The sequence below is a fragment of the Muscardinus avellanarius genome (assembly GCF_963383645.1).
Source record: "Muscardinus avellanarius genome assembly, chromosome: 11".
Classification (NCBI taxonomy): domain Eukaryota; kingdom Metazoa; phylum Chordata; class Mammalia; order Rodentia; family Gliridae; genus Muscardinus; species Muscardinus avellanarius.
Genome location: NC_137797.1, coordinates 106,382,169 through 106,405,775, shown reverse-complemented (window position 1 = coordinate 106,405,775; position 23,607 = coordinate 106,382,169). Strand labels below are relative to the sequence as shown.

Genomic DNA, 23,607 nt, shown 5'->3' with positions numbered 1-23,607 from the left:
TTTATATTTTATTCAAAGTTTTTAGCGTAAGACTCTCACAAATTTAATATTGTAGATCTGTTAAATTAAGACCATTTCCCAAGTGCCTGATCCAGATTCCTTTACTTCTTTTTTTTAAAGTGGGGGAAGTCAGTGACCCATTCCTCTATTTTTTTTAATTACATAATTTTAGCAATGATGACAACACATAATTTGCAAACACAACTGTTGCAAAGAACTTTCCTGGAGCAGGTTGCCAACTTAAGACATTGTAAAATCATGATATGCTGCGTATCTGCCCGTCACGTGGTGGTAAATCTGCGAGAGAAATCAGAGTTTGGTGCTTTAATAATGGCCACATAATTATCCCTATCAGTTCATCATCATATATTACTATGTTTAATATGTTTCAGCCAGCAAAATCTCCGCCCAACCCACTACGGATTGGGGGTTGGTTTGGAAGAAGGAGTCTTTGGCATGCTGAGGTTAGTAAGGAAGCCTTAATCTCCAGTTCTCCACGCCTTTCTCAAAAATCACTCATCAATAATTCCAAGGACAGTAAGTCGCTACTCACCTGCCTCTCAATGTCTGAAAGCAGAGAGCTGGCGCCTATGCGGAAGAGCTCTGGCGTCAGCCACTCCGTCCCGAGTTCCTCCTTGATAAGAGACAGCCAGGTGAGAGCATCCTTGGCACTGCGGATGCCGCCTGCAGGCTTAAAGCCCACCTGAGCAGAAAAAGATGGTTGTTACTGGGTGGCTTTAAAGATGACACTCTGCTAGCTGGGCGCGGTGGCACATGCTTGTAATCCCAATACTTGGGAGGCTAAGACAGGAGGATCGCACGTTCGCGGCCAGACTCAGCCACTTAGTGAGACCCTGTTTCAAAATAAATAAAGAATAGGGCTGGGGGTGGAGCTCAGAGATAGAATGCCCCTGGGTTCAATCCCCAGTACCACACACACACACACACACACACACACACACACACACACACCACTGGTACTATGCTGGGTATGGTGGTGTACACTTAAACTAATATTTGAGAGGCTGGGACAGGGGAATTGCAGGTTAAAGGATAGCCTCAGTAACTTAACAAGACCCTGTTTCAAAGCAAAAAATAAAATAAAATAAAAATAAAGCTGGGGGTGTAGCTCAGAAGTAGAATGCCCCTGGTTTCAATCCCTAGTAATGAAAAAAAGGCTTCTCCCCCTCTCTCTCTTTAATCCAGCAAATGAATATATACATAAGATCAACTCACTCCTGATATTCATAGGAAGAAGGCCCCGCCTGCTTCTGAGACGCTAATGAAGGCTAATGACCCTCATTAACATTTCACATATTGGAAGTCATAAACCTCTAACATGTAGACTGTAGCTGTGAATTTGAAAGAGAGACCAGTGTCAATGGAGGACAAAACTAGGCGTGGTGGTGCATGCCTGTAATCCAGGCACTTGGGAGGCTGAGACGGGAGGATCACAGGTACAAGGCCAGCGTCAGCAATGTAGCCAGGCTCTCAGCAACTTTTTTCAAAATAAAGAATGAAAAAAATAGGGCTGGGGGTGTAGCTTAGAGGTAGAATGCCCCTGGGTTCAATCCCTAGTACTGTAAATAATAATAATAATAGTAATAATAATGATAATAAGCCAGGTGTGATGGTGTATGCTTCTAATCTCAGTACTGAGGAGGATCGCACAGGTTCAAAGACAGCGTCAGCTACTTACTGAGGCTCTCAGCAACTTTAGTAAGACCTTGTTTCCAATAAAATATAAAAATAGGTCTAGGAGTGTAGCCCAAAGATAGAAAGACCCTGGGTTCCATCCCCAGTACTACTACTACTACTACTACTACTACTACTACTGATTAATAATAATAATAATAATAATAATAATAATAATAATAAATAAAATAGGGCTGGGGTGTAGTTCAGAGGTAGAACACCTCTGAGTTAAATCCCCAGTACAAAAAAAATCTACCCATTAGCTGACATTAGCATACATGTTAATCACAGGAGCCTTTCTGTTGATTAGCCAGGGCTTCATATAGATTTTCTATATAGTTTGATTTGTGCGAGCAAGTGTTTGGTAAAACCGTCAAAGAAAGGTTCTTGTATGAGTTAATCTTATTTTTTTTAAAGAGAGAATATGGAAAATATAAATCTGCAATTAAATCAGTTATGAAATATGAAGTCCCTGCTTCTCCAGGTGACAGCAATCGGGGCCATCGGGCCACCGCTCACGGTGTAAAACCCTGGGTCCATCGACCTCGCCTGGATATCACGGTCTAATGGCCGCCCGCCCTCACGACGTGTCAGCAGCGCAGAGGCTGGTCCTGACCTGTAGGTACAGACACAACCTCCTGGCTTGAAATCAGGCCTGACTCAGTGACAAGAATCTGACCCGTGTCTCTTCCTTAGCAACTAGCTGGACTTTGTTCAATAACTGAGGGAAAAGTCAACGCAACATCAACAACAAAAGATTTTGAAGACACCCAAATGTCCCTCCCTCTGAAATCTGCTCTGGAACAGGAAGCACTTAAAATTTTTTTTCAGAAATAGTTGGCTTGTTGTCTACACTGCTCCTGAGGGAGGAGCTTGTTTATTTTTGCGTTCTGAGATTTTCCGTAGGGCAAGGAGGCCGACACACGGTTAGCTACTCCCCAGATGTCGGTGGAGAACAAAGCAGGTTGTGCTGAGTCTGGACACAACGGCGGAGCTTGCGGACCACAGATGTCTGAGGAATCACCCAAATGGCCAGGGATGAGGCCGGGCATCAACACGTGTAACAAGCTTCGCATCTTCAAAGAATAAGAACCACTGGTCTAATGAGTGGTGGCTGTTTCAATGAAGGGACCAAGGACAGATTTCATATATATTATACATATAATGTATATATACATTATATATATATAATTTTGTGGGGGGGGGTCCTGGGGATGGAACCCAGAGGCATTTAATCTCCAAGCTGTACCCCCTACCTTATCTTTTATTCTTTATTTTGAAACAGGGTCTCACTGAGTTGCAGAGGGCCTCACTAAGTAGCTGAGGCTGGCTGCGAACCACGATTCTCCTGTCTCAGCCTCCCGAATGCTGGGATGACGAGTGTGCGCCACCACGCCCGGCTTCATTTTTATAGTTTTTATTTTAAAAAATTAACTTGCTTGGCTCACTGCAGACAAGCTACAGAGTAGAGGGGACTCAAACATTGGACCAGCTGTTACAGGTAGCTTACAATTGCTATTATTTTTTTCTATTTGTACTTAAGATGGGAGTTTATCCTGAGGGAGGAATTCTACAAGAGGTTGATTTCCTCTCAAAACCAGTGCATTCCCCCAAAGTTTCCAGTTGCAAAACAAAAACAAAAAAAACCTGAAGCTATCATCACATAGAAAGTTGTCACATCCAATTCGTAAAGGAACAAAGATCTTTTAGGGAGTTCTATTTGGCAGGAATAGAGATTGGCTTTTTTTGGATTTTATGGTGCTGAGAATTTAACTCAGGCACATTCTACCAATGAGCTACACATACTCCAGCCCTATTTTATTTTTTAATTTAAAACAGGGTCAGCCGGGCGTGGTGGCGCACGCTTGTAATCCCAGCGCTTGGGAGGCTGAGACAGGAGGATGGCAGTTCGAAGACAGCCTCAGCTACTTGGTGAGGCCCTCCGCAACTTAGTGAGACCCTGTTTCAAAATAAAGAATAAAAAAATAGGGCAGGGGGTGTAGCTCGAAGGTAAAATACCCCTGGGTTCCATCCCCAGACCCACACACACACATAAAAAAAACAAAACATACAAATAACAACAACAACAACAACAACAACAACAACAAACTCACTAAGTTCTAGAGGCTGACCATGAATCTGTGATCATCCTGTCTCAGCTATTCTGGAATTGCAGGTGTGTACCACCATGCCCAGCTAAAAAAATTGGCTATTATTGTTATTATTATTATTATTAGTAGTAGTAGTAGTACTAGTATTTTTATTGTTGCTGTTATTATTATTTATTCAGTACTGAGGATCAAACTCTCAGGGCTTTTGAAAGATGCCTCTCTCAACCAGGCATGATGGTACAAGCCTGTAATCCTAGTACTTGGGAGATTGAGACAGGAGGATAATAGGTTCAAAGCCAGCCTCAGCAACTTAACAAGTGCCCCTTTTCTTTTTTTTTCTTTTTTCTTTTTGGTGGTACTGGGGTTCCTGGAAGCCCTTTTACTTCTGGGCTACACTCCCAGACCTATTTTATACTTTTTATTTGGAAACAGGGTCTCTTAAGCCAGCACAGCTGGCTTCGAACCAGCGCGATCCTCCTGTCTCCGCCTCCCAAGCGCAGGGATTACAAGTGTGCACTACCACGCCAGGCCAAGTGCCTCTTTTCAAATAAAAAAAAATAATAATAATAAGGCTGGGGCTGTAGTTTGAAGGTAGAATGCCCCTGGGTTTGATCCTCAGTACCCCCCCAAAACACCAAAAAACAAAAGAGAAAATTCCATTAAACAAACATTCTCTCCCCCCCTTTTCCCCCAATGACCTAAAAATTCCTCTGAGATAATTTGCAGCCAGACACGCAACTTGAAGTGAAAAGGTAAAATCCAAATTCATTTTTTAAAAAAAACACCTCATACACATTTTCCCCTTTTAACTTTATAGGTTTCAAAAAACTCTATGTATTATTTTTCGAAAAGCTGCCAAAAGCTAGCACAGACCCTCCTCAGCTTAACAGCCTTCCGAAGAGTGCTTCCGACCGCCACAAAACGCAAAAATGGATATTTAATTCAAGAGCTATACAGCGTCTCGCTACCTTCTCCCTGGTATTTCGCAGCATTTCATTATTTTGTTTAATAAGTTCATCTCCTCGAGAATTTTCTCTTCACCTCATATTATTAAAAGTAATAAGTTTTTCTGGACCGGGGGTTTCCCAACAGAAAAACCAATTTATGTGTGTCCTTCAATAATGACAGGAAAAGATTATTTCCCATTATACCGCGTACTTTTCATATCTCCAGCACAGCTTATCATTCAATAAATGTTACTCTGCAATTCTTTCCATTCCTCAAGGAAGTTTAATTTCTGCATTAACCTGTTTTCACCGGCCAACGCCTTGCCAGGAAGCTCTGTGGTGCCACAGAATTAGTTCGTTAAAGAACCCATTTAGGAACCTCTTGTCGGTGATAAAATTGTCTTCGGTTAATAAAAGGACATAAAGCGAGTTTACATCTTGATCACACACACCTACTCCCACACCCGGCACTCACTTTCTGTTAATCGCACATTTCCCCCCCACACAAATCTGTTCTTTCTTAAGGAAAGGTAAATTAAACATTTATCTTAATAAAGGGAACTCATTCACACCTCCTGCATTCAAAAAGGACAGTCATTCCTGGTGGCTGCAACGAATATTATAAATAACATTCCTCCGAGGAAAGGTTTGCTGGCGAGAAAGTACCTTGTTTCCAGTTTTCCAGAAGAAATCTCTAATGGCCCGTAGCATGACAATAGCTACCGGGAAGGTGGCGTTTACAGTTTCTTTTCCAGTAGAAGTCTTAATAAAATCCGATCCTAAAACAAAAGCAAGAAAAACTCCCGTGTTAATTAAAAACTTATTTTTTACACATAAGTTCCTGAAAGAAATGAGTTGTGTACATTTTTCCCCTGAGGAACACAATTTTACGATGCGTTAATTATCTGAAACGCTAAAACCAAAATCTACCTTTAAAATAATTCTATTTATATTTCTTTCCTTCCTTACCATCAGATGACTTACATTAGGGACTCAGGAGATTCTTTTGGACCTGTGGTACCTCTGCCTTTATAGTTACACAACACCAATTGAAATCAAGTTGGTTTATTTGTTTTTTTTTCTTTTTGGTGGTACTGGGGGCAGAACCCAGGGGCTTTTCTACCTCTGGGCTGTACTCCCAGACCTATTTTATATTTTATTTGGAAACAGGGTCTCACTAAGTTGCTGAGAGCCTCACTAAGTAGCTGAGGCTGGCTTCGAACCCGTGCGATCCTCCTGCCTCAGCCTCCAAAGTGCGGGGATTACAAGCGTGCGCCACCACGCCCGGTTTAAGTTGGTTTATTTAATGCAAAGCTGAAAGAAATAAAAATGAGTTTATGTTGAGTTCAGTACCATATATCATGACACTTTACCACAGAACTGGAGGCCGAGGCATTCTTCTGTCATTTCCCCAAGCTTGGTAGAAAGTACTTAGTACAAGTAGGCCATGGTAGTGCACGCATGTAATCCCTATACTTGGGAGGCTAAGACAGCAGGATGGCAGGTTCAAGGCCAGCCTCAGCAACTTAGCAAGACCCTGTTTCAAAATAAAAAGAAAAAAGGGCTGGAGGGTACAGTGTGAAGGTAGAATACACCTGGGTGTGATTCCTAGGACCAAGCCAAACAAAAGAAAACTCAGTTACAGTACAGTTGTGGTAACACAAAAATTCCATCAGCTCATTTCTACTGTGTTCGTTAATGAAAGTTCTATCTTCCAACCAGATTAGTATTTTCATGAAAGATACCATGCTGTCTTAAAGAACTTCCCCCTCTCCATTACATCTTAAACCTGTTTATGTAGTCTAACAGACTAGCACAAGGAGACAAAGAAAGGCTAATAGTAGCTAGGATGCTCTAAGTGCCGGCCCTGTGCATTGCAGATCTAGGCTTCACAAGTACTGACTTAGTCAATCTTCCAAACTGTGCTCACTGCGTTCTTTGTGATCTCCATCTATACAGAAGAAACCGAGGCACAGAAAAGTAACTTGCAGGAGGTCCCATAATAAGAAGACACGCACGTGTGAGATTTAAGCTTAACGAGTTGCACAATGTCTCCAAAAAGCACTTGAACAGGCTGAGCAAAGAGAAGAGAGCAGAGCCTTCACACAGACGTAAGCAGGCAAGGAGCAGCCCCCAACTCACAATTCCTAACATGTCAGAGTAGCCTCTGATGGACTGCTCTTTGGGGCTGTTTCCCTGCCTGCTTACATCCGTGTGCAGGCTCTGGTCTCTTCTCTTTGCTCAGCCTGTTCATGTGCGTACAACACGGAATATCATCTAAATTCTTTTAGGCATTTTAGAAAAGAACATTATTAAGATGGACCAAGGCCACATTTGCAGGCCTACTGAAAAAAAAAAATGCACGGTCACTTAAGAATTCATAAAGAGTTGCTCAAAGAGTCAACCTCCTTTGGAAGTCTGGAGTTGGGTGAGCAGGGGAATCTAATCCTAATGTATTTGGAAGGACCAGAGTATCTACCACGGTGTGCCACCATGCCCAGCTCATGAATTTCTCTTCTGTCCACGAGTCTGATTTCTCTATCTCTTTTATAATGACACTTTAGGGTTCTTAATAGAATCATATTTGCAATGACCCCCCTCCCCCCAAAAAAAAATCCCAGTAACATTCACAGGTTCTAGGGATTAGGATGTGGCTATATCTTAGTTAGACATTATCAGCCTATGATACCTTCCTTTCTTCCTTCCTCTCGTTAGTTCTTTCTTTCTTTCTTTTTCTTTCTCTTTCATTTTCTTCCTTTTCTTTGTTTCTTTCTTGTCTTATTACACTAGCTAGACCTTCAGTACAGTGCTGAACAATGATAGAAAGAACACCTTTACCTTGTTCTAGAGGACCGTGTGAAGGGCAGCATTCAGTTACCATTAAGTATGTTAGCTGAAGTTTCTTTAGAGAGGTTTTATATTAAGTCAAGTAAGTCAAGGATAGTCCCCATTAGTCCCAGTTTTCTGGGAGTTTTCTTTATGAACAGATATTGGAATTTGTCAGACATATAATCATACAATTTCTTTTCCTCAAGTTTACTGATACAGTGGATTACACTACAAAGAAACAGACTGGTATACAGTGTAACTCATGTCTGGTCACAGTATATAATTCTCTTTATAGATCATTGGTAATATTTTACTAAAATTTTTTTTAGAAAATTTTTGTATATATGTTTCTGAAAGATAATAATTTATATGTTTTCTTTCTTGTAGTGTCTTTATCAGGTTTTGGTACTTGGGTAATAATGGGCTCATAAAATGAGTGTTCTTTCTTCTACCTTTTCAAGCGATTGGCATACTATTATTTCTTACTTAAATAGTAGAATTCACCAGTGAAATCACCTAGAATCAGTGCTTTCTTTTGGAAGGTTATAACTATTGTTTTTTTTTTTAAACAATTGACTTACTTGTTAAGTAAAAAACAAATAAGCCAGGTGTGGTGCCACATGCTTGTAAACCCAGTACTTGGGAGGCTGAGACAGGAGATTGTACATTCAAAGCCAGCCTCGGCAACTTATCAAGGCTCTCAGCAATCTAGTGAGACCTTGTTTCCAAAAAAGAAATAACAAATTTGGGGCTAAGGGTATAGCTTGGAAGGTAAAATGTCTCTAGGTTCAATCCTGAACATACACACAAAAGAGAATAAAATTACTTTAGATTTTTTATTTTTACATTCTGGGAATGGAACCCAGGGGCATTCTACCTCTGAGCTACACCCCCAGCCCTATTTTTTATTCTTTATTTTAAAACAGGGTCTCACTGAGTTGCAAAAGGTCTAAGTAGCTGAGGCTGTCTGTGAACCTGGATCCTCCTGTCTCAGCCTCCCAAATGTTGGGATTACAAGTGTGTCCCACCATACCTGGTTAAAAAAAAATTTATATATATATATAAATTTTAGATTTTATAATTAAAAAATATATATATTAGATATTATAATTAAAATACTTTCAAAATATTTGCAATATGCTTACAGTGATTTCATAAAATGCTTTGTACTTCTTTTATTAAATAAGATAAAATTTAAATTATTTCTTGAATAAATATAGTCCTGTTCAGAGTATCTGTTCTTGTCGGTCTGGGTTGCTTATGACTTCCAAGGAATTAATCCATTTCACACAAGTTATTCAATCTATAGGCAAAGGGTTGTCCATATATTCCTTTATGACCCTTGTAATGATCCTGGGAGCAGTAGTAAGATCCCTCCTTTCATTTCTGGTATGGGCATTTGCTGTCTTTTCTCTTTTATTCTTGGTTAGCCTAGCTAGCAGTATACCAATTTTACTGATCTTTTAAAAAAAAAAAAATCAGCATTTAAGTTAGAAGCACTGTAAGAACTTCTGATCTACATTATTTTATTCCTTCCTGAGGATTTCTGTTACCATTTCTTCCAGAGCAGGTCTTCTGAGAGTGAATCCATCCATTTTGGTTTGAGTTCAGTTTTGAAAGATAATTTCATGGTCCATGGAATAATAGGCTGTTGGGTTTCTGTTTTAAAACACATTTAAGAATTTCACCCTCCTCACACCTTGTTGATACGAATTCTGACAAGACATTATAGCACTGCAGTTATCTCCTTTCTTTTTTATGGATAATATATGTTCTTTCTCTCACTTTTTTCAAGATTTCCTATTTGCCTTTGAGTTTTTTCCATTTAAATATGACATTTTTAGGTGCAGGGATAGATAGACATTATATAGTGTACATCTCCAACCTGGCCCTCTCTGAGCTTCCTGGACCTGTCATTACTATCTGCCATGATTTTTGGAAAATTCTTGGCTTTTATTACTTCTAGTATTCTGTTGTTCTATCTTTTCTCTTTCTTTTCCTTCTGATCTTCCAATAGCATGTGTTGTACATTTCTGAAACTATCTTAACATTTTTGGGTGTTCTGTTCTGTTTTTTGGTTTTTTTTTTCCACCCCATTGTTTTTTCTATTTATGTTTCTGTTGACTATCTTCATGATCAACTATTTTTTTCCTCAGTTGTATCCAATCTACTGATGAGCCCATTAAAGGCCTTCTTTGTTTCGGTTCCAACACTTTTAACTTCTAGTATTCCCTTTTGATTCTTTTTTAGAGTTTCTCTCTCTCCAATTACATTACCTATGCTTTTTTCCTATTGTCTATTTATCCAAGTAAACCCTCAACATAACAGCCAGAGATATTTTAGATTCTCCCTCCATTAATTCCAACTGAATACGGCTTTGATGTTTGTCACTATAGGATTTTTAAATTTACCTTTTGAGTAGCTGTTGTCATTTTTGTTGAACACACACGTGATGTATTCGGTAACAAGAGGTGAAGTGAACAGGCCTCCCCTGTTCCCCTAGGGCGAGGTTCTGCGTTCCTCTGACTAGGAGAAGCACTATGTCTAAGGTCTACAGTAGCTGTGGCTGCCACAGTTTGCAAATCTGCATGGCGTCCTTCCTTTTGCCTTCCCTGTTTGCTTGGGGCGCTCCTAAAACTCCTCCGTGGAGAGTTTATCAGCTCTCTCCACTGTGATTCACCAGGATTATACTGGGGCCATGTCGCCGTGGTGGAATGGAAGAAGGAGGAGATGTATTTCATAACCTTATGACGGACTCCCATAGCACAGAAGCCTTACAGTCCCTGGGCTGCAGTTTTCACCAACTTTAAAAAAAAAAAAAAAACCACACAAAATTTGCCCCTATTTTGGTGGGACAAAAAGTACAAGAAGGGAAATGAATGTCTTATCTCAAGTGGGAAAAGACTCTGGAAAAGTCTTTGAACTGGACAGTGGGCTTTGCTATGTAGAACATTCTGGGCACATTTCTCAATGATTATCTTCCCTTTTCCCTGCTGCAGCTAAGAAGAAATCTTTCTTAGCTCTTCACTGTGACAACTTGGTGGGGTTCCCCACAGTAAAACCCCCAAAGTGTGGGGACCACACTCAGCTTCTGAAAACTATCAAAATGACCACTTATGTGCTCCTACTAGATTCTGGCTCCAGCAGCTTCTGCTCCAGGTAAGCACATCTCCCTCAAGACTCGGGATTTGACTTGTCTTTTGGACTGTGGGGTGGTAATTTGTTTTGCTAACTAACCTAACTCCAGCTCTTTGTTACTTCTGAAAAAAAGTCACTAGTCACTATCTTTCCACTTACTCAGCTTTAGCAAGAGCATGAAAGTAAAACCTCCAGGCCCTTCAGATGTCCAAGCTGGAACAGGCTACCCTTCAATTTCAAGCCAAGCAACTCTTTATGGTCCAGAAATCAGGTGTGGATTGAAATAAGGATATCTATGGTATAGAAGGTATTCTGGACATCTACCAAGTTAGAATCATGACTAATAAGAATGAAACGGTTCGAAGAGATCCACTTTAGCTAGAATAATACAGGAAGGAAGGCTTCACGGGACAGGTAGGATTTGCTATTGTCCTTGAAGAAAAGATAAAATTGAAAGGTGAGAAGAAGCTCATCATTTGATAAAGGCTGGTACACACTCAAACAACAAGGAATGGAGACGCCTAAGGAATCGCTGCTAGAAAAGTGGGCTAGGAGCACACGTTTTAGAATACGTGACGGTAACATCCCTTCCGCCAAGCGCTCTAGAAGCTTTGAACATCATTATGGTTTTGTCCTTTAGGCACCCTGAAATGCATGAATACCTTAGCGGCTGACTTGACTGTAGGTTTTGGATGAGAAAGAACAACGGAGAGTCAGAGAGCACAGAGTTCGGCCATGCAGAATCTGGCTATTTCTTGAAATCCACTAAAAAAATTGATCTAGATCTCGTTACACAAAATTCTTTAGAATGCTTTACTTTGGTCAGAAGGACAGTGGCTCTTGCAATGGGACAAAGGAGGAGCAAACTTTGGCTTCACTTCACATTTTAATATTGCTTCCCTCGGCCCTCTGTGATAACAAAATTACCTTGGAGAAATAAATGCTACCTTTCAAATTACCAGCACCACAGACCACTACAGACTCCCCAAAGCTCCCGTAAATCCGACATTAACCACGCTTACCTTTGCTCAGCTGGGGGAGAGTGCCTTATGAGAAAACATTCCACAATTAAAAGAGGCTGTCTGTCCAAATGCTCTCTCCTAGGTGTTCCCGGTCAACAAAACGACTAAGCACGGAGATGGATGGTCTGGAGAAGTCTCAGTTAGCCATTGCACAGCCTAGTGCTCAAGTGTGATTAGGTGAAACGAAAATTAATACTAAATTTATCGGGTTATATTAGATCCTATTTTTATTTTCCTAATTTGAAATCTTTAGCACAATTCTTTGTGTGTGTGTGTGTGTGGTTGGTCTAAAGCTACTCCATGATTTTCCAAGGCCTATAATTGCAAGTCTCTATGGTACAGTTTCATTAAAAACTTTCATTAAACAACAGCTGCCCTTGTATATGGTCTTCTAATCAATTTGGTCAAACAGAATGACTTCTAATCAGCTGTTGATAAAAATAGAAGATGAAATTTTAATTCTAATAGATTAACCACAAACTCAAGACAGTCTTCAAAATCCATCTAGCTCTATTCTCCAGTGGATTTAATGACTATTCAGCAACTCATTACTAAATAGAACAAGATGAACATTTTCCAGTTCATTAAAGAAATGTACTATGTATTTTTGCATTGTCTTCATGATTCGTTACAGGGAGTCTTAATTACAAGATAATGGATAATGGTTATTAAATGCAGACTGCAGTAATGAAGCTCTATTCATTTGCGAACCTCAGAGACTGCAAAGAGAGGAAAATAAAATTACTAGCTTCAAAAGATTAACGGATCAAATTATTATTCAATTTTGAAAATCTCATTCAGACTTCACAGAAACAAGAAGAGATTAAAAACTAGTATTAAGACCAAAGTAGTGCATTAAAAAAATAATATCTTAAGGCTATTACTGCATAATAAGCTTCAGATGTGATTATTAGAGGAAAAAAAACATCGCTAACAATGGGAAAAACATACATTTTTATTTCCTGAACAAATCTTATTTATGATATAGAAAGTTACTAGCAAGATCTTAAAAGGAGTCTTGGTGGACATGGGAGATATGAGCTGGTATACCAGAAAAGAACAGCATAACAGAAGGTATTATTAACATTTTATACTTACTGATGAAAAATAGGACTTAAAATCAACTGCTGCTTGAGAAAGCTTGTCATTAGCGGAATTCATGCCGACCCTATAATAAGAGCTTCTGGGCACAGTATTCATTAGCCCCACGCTTTCTACCGTTCTCTAAGAAATCACCGATTAAAGTTAGCAAGAGTGTTTTGTATGGTAATTCTGACACTAATTCATACTTGCAGTCTGCAATGAGACACTTTTCTTAATAAACACAAATTTATAAAAAAAAATATATGAAGGCCCCAATTATAACAGAGTCTTCCGCTAGGGTCTTCATTCGCTCACTGTAAGGTTGGAATGTAATTTGGGAGGGAGATAGAAAGATCAAGCTTCGTGGTTGAAGAACCGGCCAGGGTAATTTGAAGGAAGCCACAGGTCCCCATGCAGGGATCAGTGCAGCTCCAGTACTCAAATCTGCGCACAGTTATTCCCCAAAGATGTTTACATGATCCAGGCATGATAGCCACCCTGGTAAGAAGGGTGGAGTGGAATATGGGACATTTTCTGTGCGTGTGTGTGTGTGTGTGTGTGTGTGTGTGTGAGTGAGAGAGAGAGAGAGAGAAAGAGAGAGAAAGAGAGACAGAGAGAGACAGAGAGAGAGAGAGAGAGAGAGAGAGAGAGAGAGAGAGAGAGAGAGAGAGAGGAAAAGCATTAAAAAAAGGACCTGCTTTCTCCAGTTCTTTCTTTCCACCCAAACAGTGGGCTCTGGAAATCCTTGTCTGTGGGTCGGGTCTACCACAGAAATAAACAACCGGGCAGCACAATTAAACAGTAAGGCATGTTGGAGTTCAGAAGTGCAATCAGAAAGCCATCACTATTTTAGTATTAGAAAATATCTTCAATAATACCCCACGGGTGAGATCCATGCGACATAACCATGTTTCTTGCAGTTACCTTCTGGCCCCATAAAAACGAAGGTGTGGCCACTGAAAGAGAGTGCAAAGGGTAGGACTCAAATACGAACCGCAAGGATTATAATCCTTGGTGACTGTTAGGACGGTCACTGGGGGAATATCCTAAGCAGTTACCCTTACCATTTAAAGCTATGTGGTTGAACCTAGATACAAATAAGATTCTTTAACTCAAGATTTCTAAGCCAGAAGTTTCCTTCCACATTACAACTCAGGTTGTTCAAAATACCTTTCAGAGCTGTAGCAGTGCTGGAGATACGCTGCTGACCAGTACAAATAACTTCTGTTTTTAAGAGTGAACTTCAGTAGCTTTACCCCACAAACACTAAGGTTTTTCTTTTCCTCCAAGTTTGGGAAAAGACACTTAATTCATGTGTTTAGGTGGCCATTTGGTCAACATTTTGGACCAAGAGTTTAGCTGGGAAATATCTCCTGGACTTAGTTTTCTACCTTCTGTAATTTTTTTTTGGGGGGGGAGTACTGGGGGTAGAACCCAGGGGCATTCTACCTCCTAGCTACACCACCAGCCCAATTTTTTATTCTTTATTTTGAAACGGGGTCTCACTGAATTGCAGAGGGCCTCGCTAAGTAGCTGAGGCTGTCTAAAAACCTCGATCCTCCTGTCTCAGCCTCCCAAATGCAAAGAGTTAAGAGTTCAAATATGGTGTTTTAATTTGATTGTTTTTCCATCACTGTGATGAAAATAACTTCGAGGAGCAGAGCTTTTTTTGGCTAATGGTTTCAGAAGTGCAGTCCACAGTTGGCTGGCTCCAGGCCAGACATATGGCAGCTGGACACGCAAAGAAAACTTCTCAACTCACGGAAGCCAAAATCAGGAGGTGGGGAGCCACTGGGCACAGATATAATCCTTAAGGCCACACCCCCAGGGGCTCACCTCTTTCAGCCACAACCCCGTCTCTGAACCTTGTCTCATGGGAACATTTTTTTCAACACATGAGCTTTGCAGGGGAAATCTCAGACCCAGACTTTAACATATGGGCTCCCCCCAAAGTTGCTACCTTTCTTCTTTCTTAATTTTTCTTTCTTCATTCTCTTCTTTTTTTTTTTCTTGAATACTGGGAGTTGAACTCAGGAACATTCGACCTCTGACCTAAACCTCTAAGCCTAATTTATTTTTATTTTGAAACAGGGTCTTCTTAAATTGATAAGAGTCACACTACTTGCCGAGGCTGTCCTCGAGCCTCCGATCCTCCTGTCTCAGCCTCCCAAGTACTGAAATTAAAAGTGTGCACCACAACACTCAGCTGCTGGACCCTTTTCTTAGTAAGGCTATCAAGGAAGGAAAGTTAAGGGTAAGTAAATCCTGGGAGCTTTGTAATCAAGACAAAGCACCCTGAATTAGACAATGGTGACAGTGGTAGGACTTCGTGAATCTGCTAAAAAAACCCTTGAAGTGTACAATTTATTAAATTTTTAGCTTTTTTATTAGTGCATGATGAAGTATGCACTTTTGTACAAAAAATTATATCTTCAAAGAGCAAAAACCCAAGTGGGATTGAGTTCACCAGGGACACAGGAGGAGATAAAGAAAAACTACCCAGTAAATGAACTCTTAAGTAATGACTGCCTGATGAATCCAAGTAGATAGAACCACCTGTACCTTTGCCTCTTCTCCCAGACCCCGATTTTAAGGCTGCTTCTCTTCTCTGTAAATACTTTCCTAATAGCTCCCATATATGACATCCCTAATTCAGGTCCCCTCTCTAGTCACCAGAACACAGCTGTCATTGATCTGAACAGACCCACTCATACTGGGGTTTTATTCAGGAGATAAGGTCCGCCAAATGCACAACATTCAAGTCCAAGCATTTAGGTTAGATTCAACCTAAAACATTGGTATTAAAGATACTTCAATACATTCATAATTGTTTGTGAAAAGGACTTTTTATTATTTATTTATGTGGTACTGGGGTTCCTGGATGCCCTTCTACCTGCATGTTACACTCCCAGACCTCTTTTATACTTTTTTATTTTATTTTTTGGAAACAGGGTCTCTTAAGCCAGTGAGGCTGGCTTCGAACCTGCGCGATCCTCCTGTCTCTACCTCCCAAGTGCGGGGATGACAAGCGTGCGCCACCACGCCCGGCTTGAGAAGGACTTTTTTTTTTTTTTTGATTTTTTTTAAATTTTATTTTATTGGTGCACTGTATTCATACATCATAGTGGGATACAAACTTTTGTAGACATACATGCACACATCGCCCAGTCAGCCCCCACCCGATTCCCACCCCATTCTCTCCCCATCCCTCCCTCCCATGCTTGGCTTAGTGGTTGACATCTAGTATTATAGCAATTTATCCAAAATTAAAAATGATAATCTCACATAACAGTTTCATTTGTCTGATACCAAGCTTTTGATGTCTTAAAGATAACATTTCAATATTTCTTTTTGCTTTCTTTCTTACCAGAGAATATTTTTTTCTTTTTTTTAGGTGAAACTATCATATATTTATTTTTCAGAAAAAAATCTATCCTGATATGGAATATGGACTCTAGATACCCAAAACAATCTCGAAGCAAAAACAAAGCTAGAAGATGTATATTTTCTGATTTCAAACCATATAAAGCTACAATAATTGAAACAGTGTAGTACTGTTCTAAAGGCAGATATATAGACCATTGGAGTTAAATACAAGCCTAGAGCTAACTTCTTCCCTATATTGTCAAGTTATTTTTGACAAGGTTTCCACGAAGATTTGGTAATAAGAATCTTCCATGACAAACAGAAACTGAAGGAATTTATGTCTTCAAAACCAGCGCTAGAGAAAATACTCAAAGAGATTAACTACAAAGAAGAAATAGGTAACACTCACCAGAACCAGAGAAACAAGATTTTCCATCCAACAGACAACTAAGATTGGTTATCTGTGGAGATTCATTATTTATGTTAGTCTTTTACCTATCTCTAAATTGTATTGTTTGCCTTTATTGTTGTTAATTTTTAGGATTTCTAGTTGGAATATTAATATACCTTCAGATATAGCATTTGGAAATATTTTATCCAATTCTATTAGTAACTTTTAACTCTGTTTACATTGTCTTTGGATATACAATATTTTCTTTTATTTTTTAGGGAGTTTGTATATTCTTCTGTTGCCTGTGCCATTGAAATCATATCCAAGAAATCACTGCCAATTTCAATGTTGTGAGGTTTTATGACCCAGATTTTCTCCTAAAAGTTTATAGTCTTAAGATTTATATTTAGGTCTTTTATCTAGTTTGAGTTAATACTTGTATGTGGGATTAGGTAAGGGTCCAATTTTATTCTTTTCCATGTAATTATTATTTTTCAACAATATTTAGTTAAGAGAAGGACTTTTTAAAGAGAGGTAGCAACACTGGGAACTTCATGCTGGCCAGACAGAAAGAACTCTGTGCAAAGGGCCTTTCAAGAGCTCAGAGGTGCCAGCTGGGGCCCTGGCCCTGTTCTGGGAACTGAAAGGCTGGACCGCTCCCAGCATGGTCACTCGCCAGTTAAAAGTACTGAGCCCTGGACAGGCGATTACTTAGTCAGCCAGGCGTGGTGGTGGTGGCGCTGCAGGCCTGTACTTCTATTACTTGGGAGGCTAAGACAGGAGGATTGCAGGTTCGAGGCCAGATGCAGTAAATTAGAGGGGCCCTCAGCAACTTAGTGAGACCCTGTTTCCAAATTTAAAAAATAAAATAAATAGGGCTGGGGGGATATAGCTCAGAGGTAGAACACCCCTCTGTACGTGCACGCACACACACACACACACACACACACACACACACACAGTACAATTACTTTGAATTGAGATGTAAGTATAAAAGATACACAAGGCATTGAAGATTTAGCCCAAAATATATATAGTAAAATATTGCGATATTTTTTAAATCAAGTACATTCTGACGTGACACATTGTGGATTTATTGGATTAACTAAAAATATTATTACAATTACTATCTTACCAGTTTCTTTTTACTTGAGTAATGTAGTTCCTCTCCACCCCCATTTATTTAATTAATTTATTTATTTTGGGTGGCATTGGAGGTTGAACCCCAGGGCATTCTACCTCCAAGCTACACCCCCAGCCCTATTTTATTCTTTATTTTGAAACAAGGTCTCACTAAATTGAGGAGGGCCTCACTAAGTAGCTGAGGCTGGCCGCGAACCTGTGATCCTCCTGTCTCAGCCTCCCGAGTACTGGGATTACAAGCCATTGCCACCACACTTGGCTCCACCCCCAGTTTGAAATTGCTTATCTTTACTAGACAGTACTGGTCTAGGGCTTTAGTTAGATATCTAAACAGGTAATCACTCTGTGTAGGTAATTATTTATTACTTGCTTAGGCCAACATTACTTAAATTTTAGTTTAAAATATATTAAGGAGAACCAGGAGTGATGGCCCATGCTTGTTACCTTGGGAGTCTGAGATAGAAGGAGCTCAAGTTCAAGGCCAGCCTCAGCAATTTAGGCAGGCGCTCACAACCTAAAGAGACCCTGTATCCAAATAAAAAATAATATAGGGCTAGAGGTGTAGCTCAGAGGTAGAATGTACCTAGGTTCAATCCCCAGTACCATGTACACACAATAAATAAATAAATAAATAAATAAATAAATAAATAAATAAAATAAAACTTATTAAGGAAAAAAAGCTGCCTAGATGTACAGTCAGATAAGAAAATCCCCAGAGATTGCACCTAACTGTTCCTTCCAAACAATCGGGCTTGCCGGGCGTGGTGGCGCACGCTTGTAATCCCCGCGCTTGGGAGGCAGAGACAGGAGGATCGCGCAGGTTCAAAGCCAGCCTCGCTGGCTTAAGAGACCCTGTTTCCAAAAATTAAAAAACAAAATCTGGGAGTGTAGCCCGGAGGTGGACGGGTTTCCAGGAACCCCAGTACCACCAAACAATTGGGCTCTGCCCCCAAATTGGAAAACTTCAGTTAGCAAAACAAAAGTTCTATAAATCCCGGGGGGTGGGGGGGCATCTTCCAGACAGAGCACAGGATATTTGTTTAGGGGAGCAGGTGAGAAGATCCCCAGAATACCTGTGTCTAACCCCACTTCACAGGCCACAGAGGAATTCTAGCAAATGCAACCAATTTCTCTGGCGTGAATATCTTCCACGGTTTCAGCGCCTCTGGGAAGACACACGGTTGAGTGGCCCCTTCATCCTGTTCTGGAACTGGCCCCACTTTAGACTCTCAGATCCAGGGATTAACTCTGAAACTGAACGTATGAACCCAGGACTGGCTGTGAGGATGTGTGCTCGCACCTCTGTGCTCATCCTAACCCCTCTCCTGGTCCCCCAGAGTCCAGGCACTAATGTTCACTGAGCACCTGCTGTTGCCTGTGCCTTGGACGCGGTGGTATCCACAAAGCCATTCTTCATGGCCCTCTGCCCCGTTAGGGGAAACCGACTCCGTTATCTACATCGTGTTTCCTTTTGGTCTCAGCACCTCATTTAGAAAAAAATCTTATCTGTCTCTATCACATCCAGAGTATCGTGATGAGAAAGAAAAAAATGAGATTGCTGCAATTCGATCAGTATCCTATGATCAAAAGAAAATATCCACAGGTATTGCCACAAAAGAAGTATAATAGGTTGGATAAAACATTCAAGGGCTTTAGACGCAATGGAAAATAAAACACCCTTACCTCTAAGTCAAATTACTGATGCCAAACCAACACGCATCGTGCCGAGCAACTTACCTGAACTTACAGGTGTGGTGACACACTGACTCAGGCAGATGGTCTCTACGGATGTGGCGGTTCTAAGGTCGTCACATCCAAAACGGGCACAACCAGACCTAACACGCTTTTCTCCTTCACTTTGGCGGCGAGGGAAGGAAGCCGAGATAAAATACGATTCGGTATCGCCAGGCGGTGGGGCAAGAGGAGTAAAATGAAGACACGTTTTTAACAAAATAACAAGCACGTTGTGCTTTAAACAACTGAATTTCATTTTGATTGTGGGTTCTACTGTCACTAGCAAGTTTGCAACACGTAGCATATATTAACATCAAAAGTCAGGTGTGCTTCTGCGGAATCTATTAACTTGAGGGAAAATTACTCAAATTGAAGAAACAGCTGCTTAAAATGGATTTAGAAATACATTTTCCCGAACAAAGCAAGCTAGAAAATGAGGCCACTTTATCAGGATTAGAAAGTGCTATGAATTTTAAACACAAAAGCTTTTTAAAAACAATGCAGAACATAGTTGAGATTATCATACCTCAATGTCATCGTAAGTCTTCCCCGCCCCCAACAATGGATGATAAGTGTACGGAGTTACTTTTTATGGTGACCTGTCTTTCATAAAAAGGAGTCGTGCTAATTTTTCCTGTGGGGAGTTTTATCACCAAGTGATTGTTTCCCTGCGCTGGAGAACTCGTGTGCTCTCCACTAGCAGATCTACAGATGGACAGACCTTGAAAAAGCTCGGTGGACAGCATCCCCCATGGGTGGCTCTGGGTTGGCCGGGCAGGTTCCCGTAGGTACCACTTACCCGCCACTTCCAAAGACATTGCGGCCTCGCGCCTTCCGTTCACAAGCAACTCTCAAGCTAAAATCCCACCCCTATTTCTCAACTAGTCACGTCTAGGGTCTTATCTTTATTATTTTTGACTCAGCTACCACCAGAGACCATGATTTTTCAACAAAAGAGGCACATGCTGAAAAAGGAGAACGCTACGGAGCCCAGAACGGCTCCTCTGGGAGCTGGAGGACAATCAGAAAGGGTCACGGCAGCTGCGGCTGGGGCGCGCTGTGTGGGGTTGGGATGAAGCTTTCAGAAACATCCTCAAAGATTCCCGAGGCAAGGAGACAAGGGGGGAAGACAGGACACGAGGGAGAAAGATCCGAGGAGGAAGCACCATTCCCATCCAGATGTTGCAAAAGACCTGAGTCCATCGGACACAGCTGCAAGCTGGCCTTGACGCCCATGAATGTGTGCTGGAACTCCTGCAGGGTCTCCCGGGGGCCACTCTGCCCGGCCCATGAATACAGACTCACTGTTGTCAGCTGGTTGGTCCTTCCTTCCTTTCTTCTGTGGTAATGTGCCTCATTTAACAAAATCGCCTGCTTTTCTATGTTAAAAGTGTGTAACTAGCCAGGCATGGTGGCACACCCTGTAATCCCAGCATTTGGGAGGCTGAGACTAGAGGATCGCAGTTCACGGCCAGCCTCAGCTACTTAATGTGGCCCTTTGAAACTCAGTGCAACCCTGTTTCAAAATAAAGAATAAAAATTAGGGCTGGGGGTGTAGCTCTAAGGTAGAATGCCCCCGGGTTCCATCCCCGGTACCGCTAAATGAACAAACAAAAACTGTGTAACTGCCAAGTCATCCTTAAACTGAGAGCCTGCAAAATCAAAAGGCATGCATGCACACCCTTTCCCCCACTTCCAAAAAAGGAAAACATTTCTGTAATTAATAAGTTTAAAAAATACCCCAGAAAGTCTCGCTCTTGTACATAGCTTACACCATAAAAGTGGGACTGTGAGCTGAAAGGATTGCTGTCCTATCCGCCTTTTCTGGAGGACAGTAGCCATCACGTGGCTAATTAAACCTCTAGCCTTAACTGTTTGGCGGTCTCGATTTATAACCCTTCCTTCCTTCCTTCCTTCCTTCCTTTCATTGTGTGTGTGTGTGTGTGTGTGTGTGTGTGTGTGCACGTGTGTGCATGTGTGTGTTATCAGGGATCAAACCAGGAATATTCTACCTCCAGGCTACACCTCCAGCCCTATTTTATTTGGAAAAAGGGTCTCGTTAAGTTGCTGAGGCTGGCTTTGAACCTGCGATCCTCCTGTCTCTGCCTCCCAAGTACTGGGATTATAAGTGAGCCACCATGCTCGGCTATTTTTTTGTTTTGTTTTGTTTTGTTTTGTTTTGCGGGTTTGGGGATGAAACCCAGGGGCATTTGACCTCCGAGCTACACCCCCTGGCTATTTTTTATTCTTTATTTTGAAACAGGGTCTCACTAAGTTGCAGAGGGCCTCACTAAGTAGCTGAGGCTGTCTGCGAACCGTGATCCTCTGGTCTCAGTCTCCTGAATGCTGGGATTGCAAGCGTGAGCCACCACGCCAGGCTTATTCTTTATTTTTGAAATGGAATCTTACTAAGTTGCTGAGGCTGACTTTGAACCTGTGATCCTCCTGTCTCTGCCTCCCAAGTACTGGGATTACAGGCCTGCGCCACCACGTTCGGCTTATTGGTTCTTTTTCTAGAGCTTTTAAGTAGAGGTGACATACAATCATTCAGTCATCGCATACAGCTCAGGCAAACAAATGGCACTATACACTTAAGACACAACTTTTATCCGTCTCTCACAGAACTTCCTAACAACAAAACTAATGGTTTTGATTCAGAGGCCATTTGTTGCCACAAGTGGTGGCCCATGCCTGTAATCTTAGTACTTGGGAGGCTGAGATGGGAGAAGGGCAGGTTTGAGACCAGCCTCAACAACTTAGCGAGGCCCTCAGCAATGTAGTGAGAGTCTATTTTCAAAATAAAAAAATACAATAGGTTTACAACTGAGCTGCACCTCCAGTCCTATTTTTTTTTTTTTTATTCTTTATTTTGAAACAGGGCCTCACTGAGTTGCAGAGGGCCTCAACTAAGCAGCTGAGGCGGTCCGCGAACCACGATTCTCCTGTCTCAGCCCCCCAAGTAGAGGGATTACAAGCGTGCACCACCACGCCCTGCTAGAATACAGGTTCTTTACGTGCATGCTGCCAGTAGGTCTTTGACCGCCCTTTCTTTTGAGCCTGCCTTTTAACTTTCTGATTCACGTTTCATGTGTCTAATCTGTCTGTGGAATTGCTCGGAGGGCGGTGTTTACAACCTCCCCTTTAAAGCACATGCTGCAGTCCTCTGTGTCGTAAGGTGTCATCCTCGCCGGCACTTCAGGGGAGTTATTAAATGTCAAAATCTGAAGGGAAGACACGGATAACTCAGAAATATAAAACCTGGTGAAGAAAAAAAATTTCGGCTGTTAAGTTTATTACCAAAATGGGAAGTGAGATTCGCAGCGATAACCTCTAAAGTAAAAAGACATTTGGAGAACTGGGTGGGAGGCGCTGACAGCGTCAGTGTAGACTGAAGGTCCCTGTCCTCCGGGTAATCCTCTCACAAGTATGAATTTAGCACTGAGAAGGTTTTCCGGGCTAACGGGCCATTGTCAACATGATTTACATTATGATGTGAAACTATAATGCACCAATAAAAGCACACACACACACACACACACACACACACACACACACACGTATATATGGAAACTAGAGGTTACAAAATTTCTCAAATATGAGGATCTGAAACTGTTGCTATATAAAAGTGGAGCGTGGCTAAGCACACCTGCAATCCCAGCTAACTGAGAACCTGGGGCAAGGGGATCATAAGTGCACGGCCAACCTGGGCAATTTAGTAAGATTCTGTCTCAAAATAACTTTTTTTTAGTAGTACTAGGGATGGAACCCAGGGGCATCCTACCTCTGAGCTACACACCTCCCTCCCCCGCAGCTTTATCTCTTATTCTTTATTTTGAAACAAGGTCTCAGTAAGTTGGGAGGGCCTAAGTAGCTGGCTCCAAACCTGCGATCCTCCCGTCTCAGATTCCCAAGTAATGGGATTACAAGTGTGCACCACCACGCCTGGTTTGAGACACTGTATTAAAAAGGAAAAAAAAAGAGGGTTAGCAGAACAGTTCAGAGGTAGATTGTTCCTAGGTTCAATCCTTTGTATCAGGGGGGAAAAAGCCAAAAGAATAATGTCTACAATAGACTATTCTCTAACGACTCCCCAGATGCACCTGCCTACTTGTATTTTTTAAATGGGTTTTTATATAATTATTTTCTTT

At 41.3% G+C, this 23,607-nt stretch overlaps 1 protein-coding gene across 1 annotated transcript in view; it reads right to left on the bottom strand.

Annotated features, from left to right (window-relative positions):
- Positions 1-240: 240 nt before the first annotated feature.
- Positions 241-23,607, bottom strand: part of DERA (deoxyribose-phosphate aldolase) — a gene marked incomplete at both ends in the record, with an annotated part of 63,599 nt that continues 40,232 nt past the window's right edge. Inside the window, 3 exons of the mRNA XM_080705039.1 lie at positions 241-297; positions 554-703; positions 5,420-5,532. Coding sequence (XP_080561165.1) covers positions 241-297; positions 554-703; positions 5,420-5,532 — 320 coding nt within the window. The remainder of the gene's footprint in view (positions 298-553; positions 704-5,419; positions 5,533-23,607) is intronic.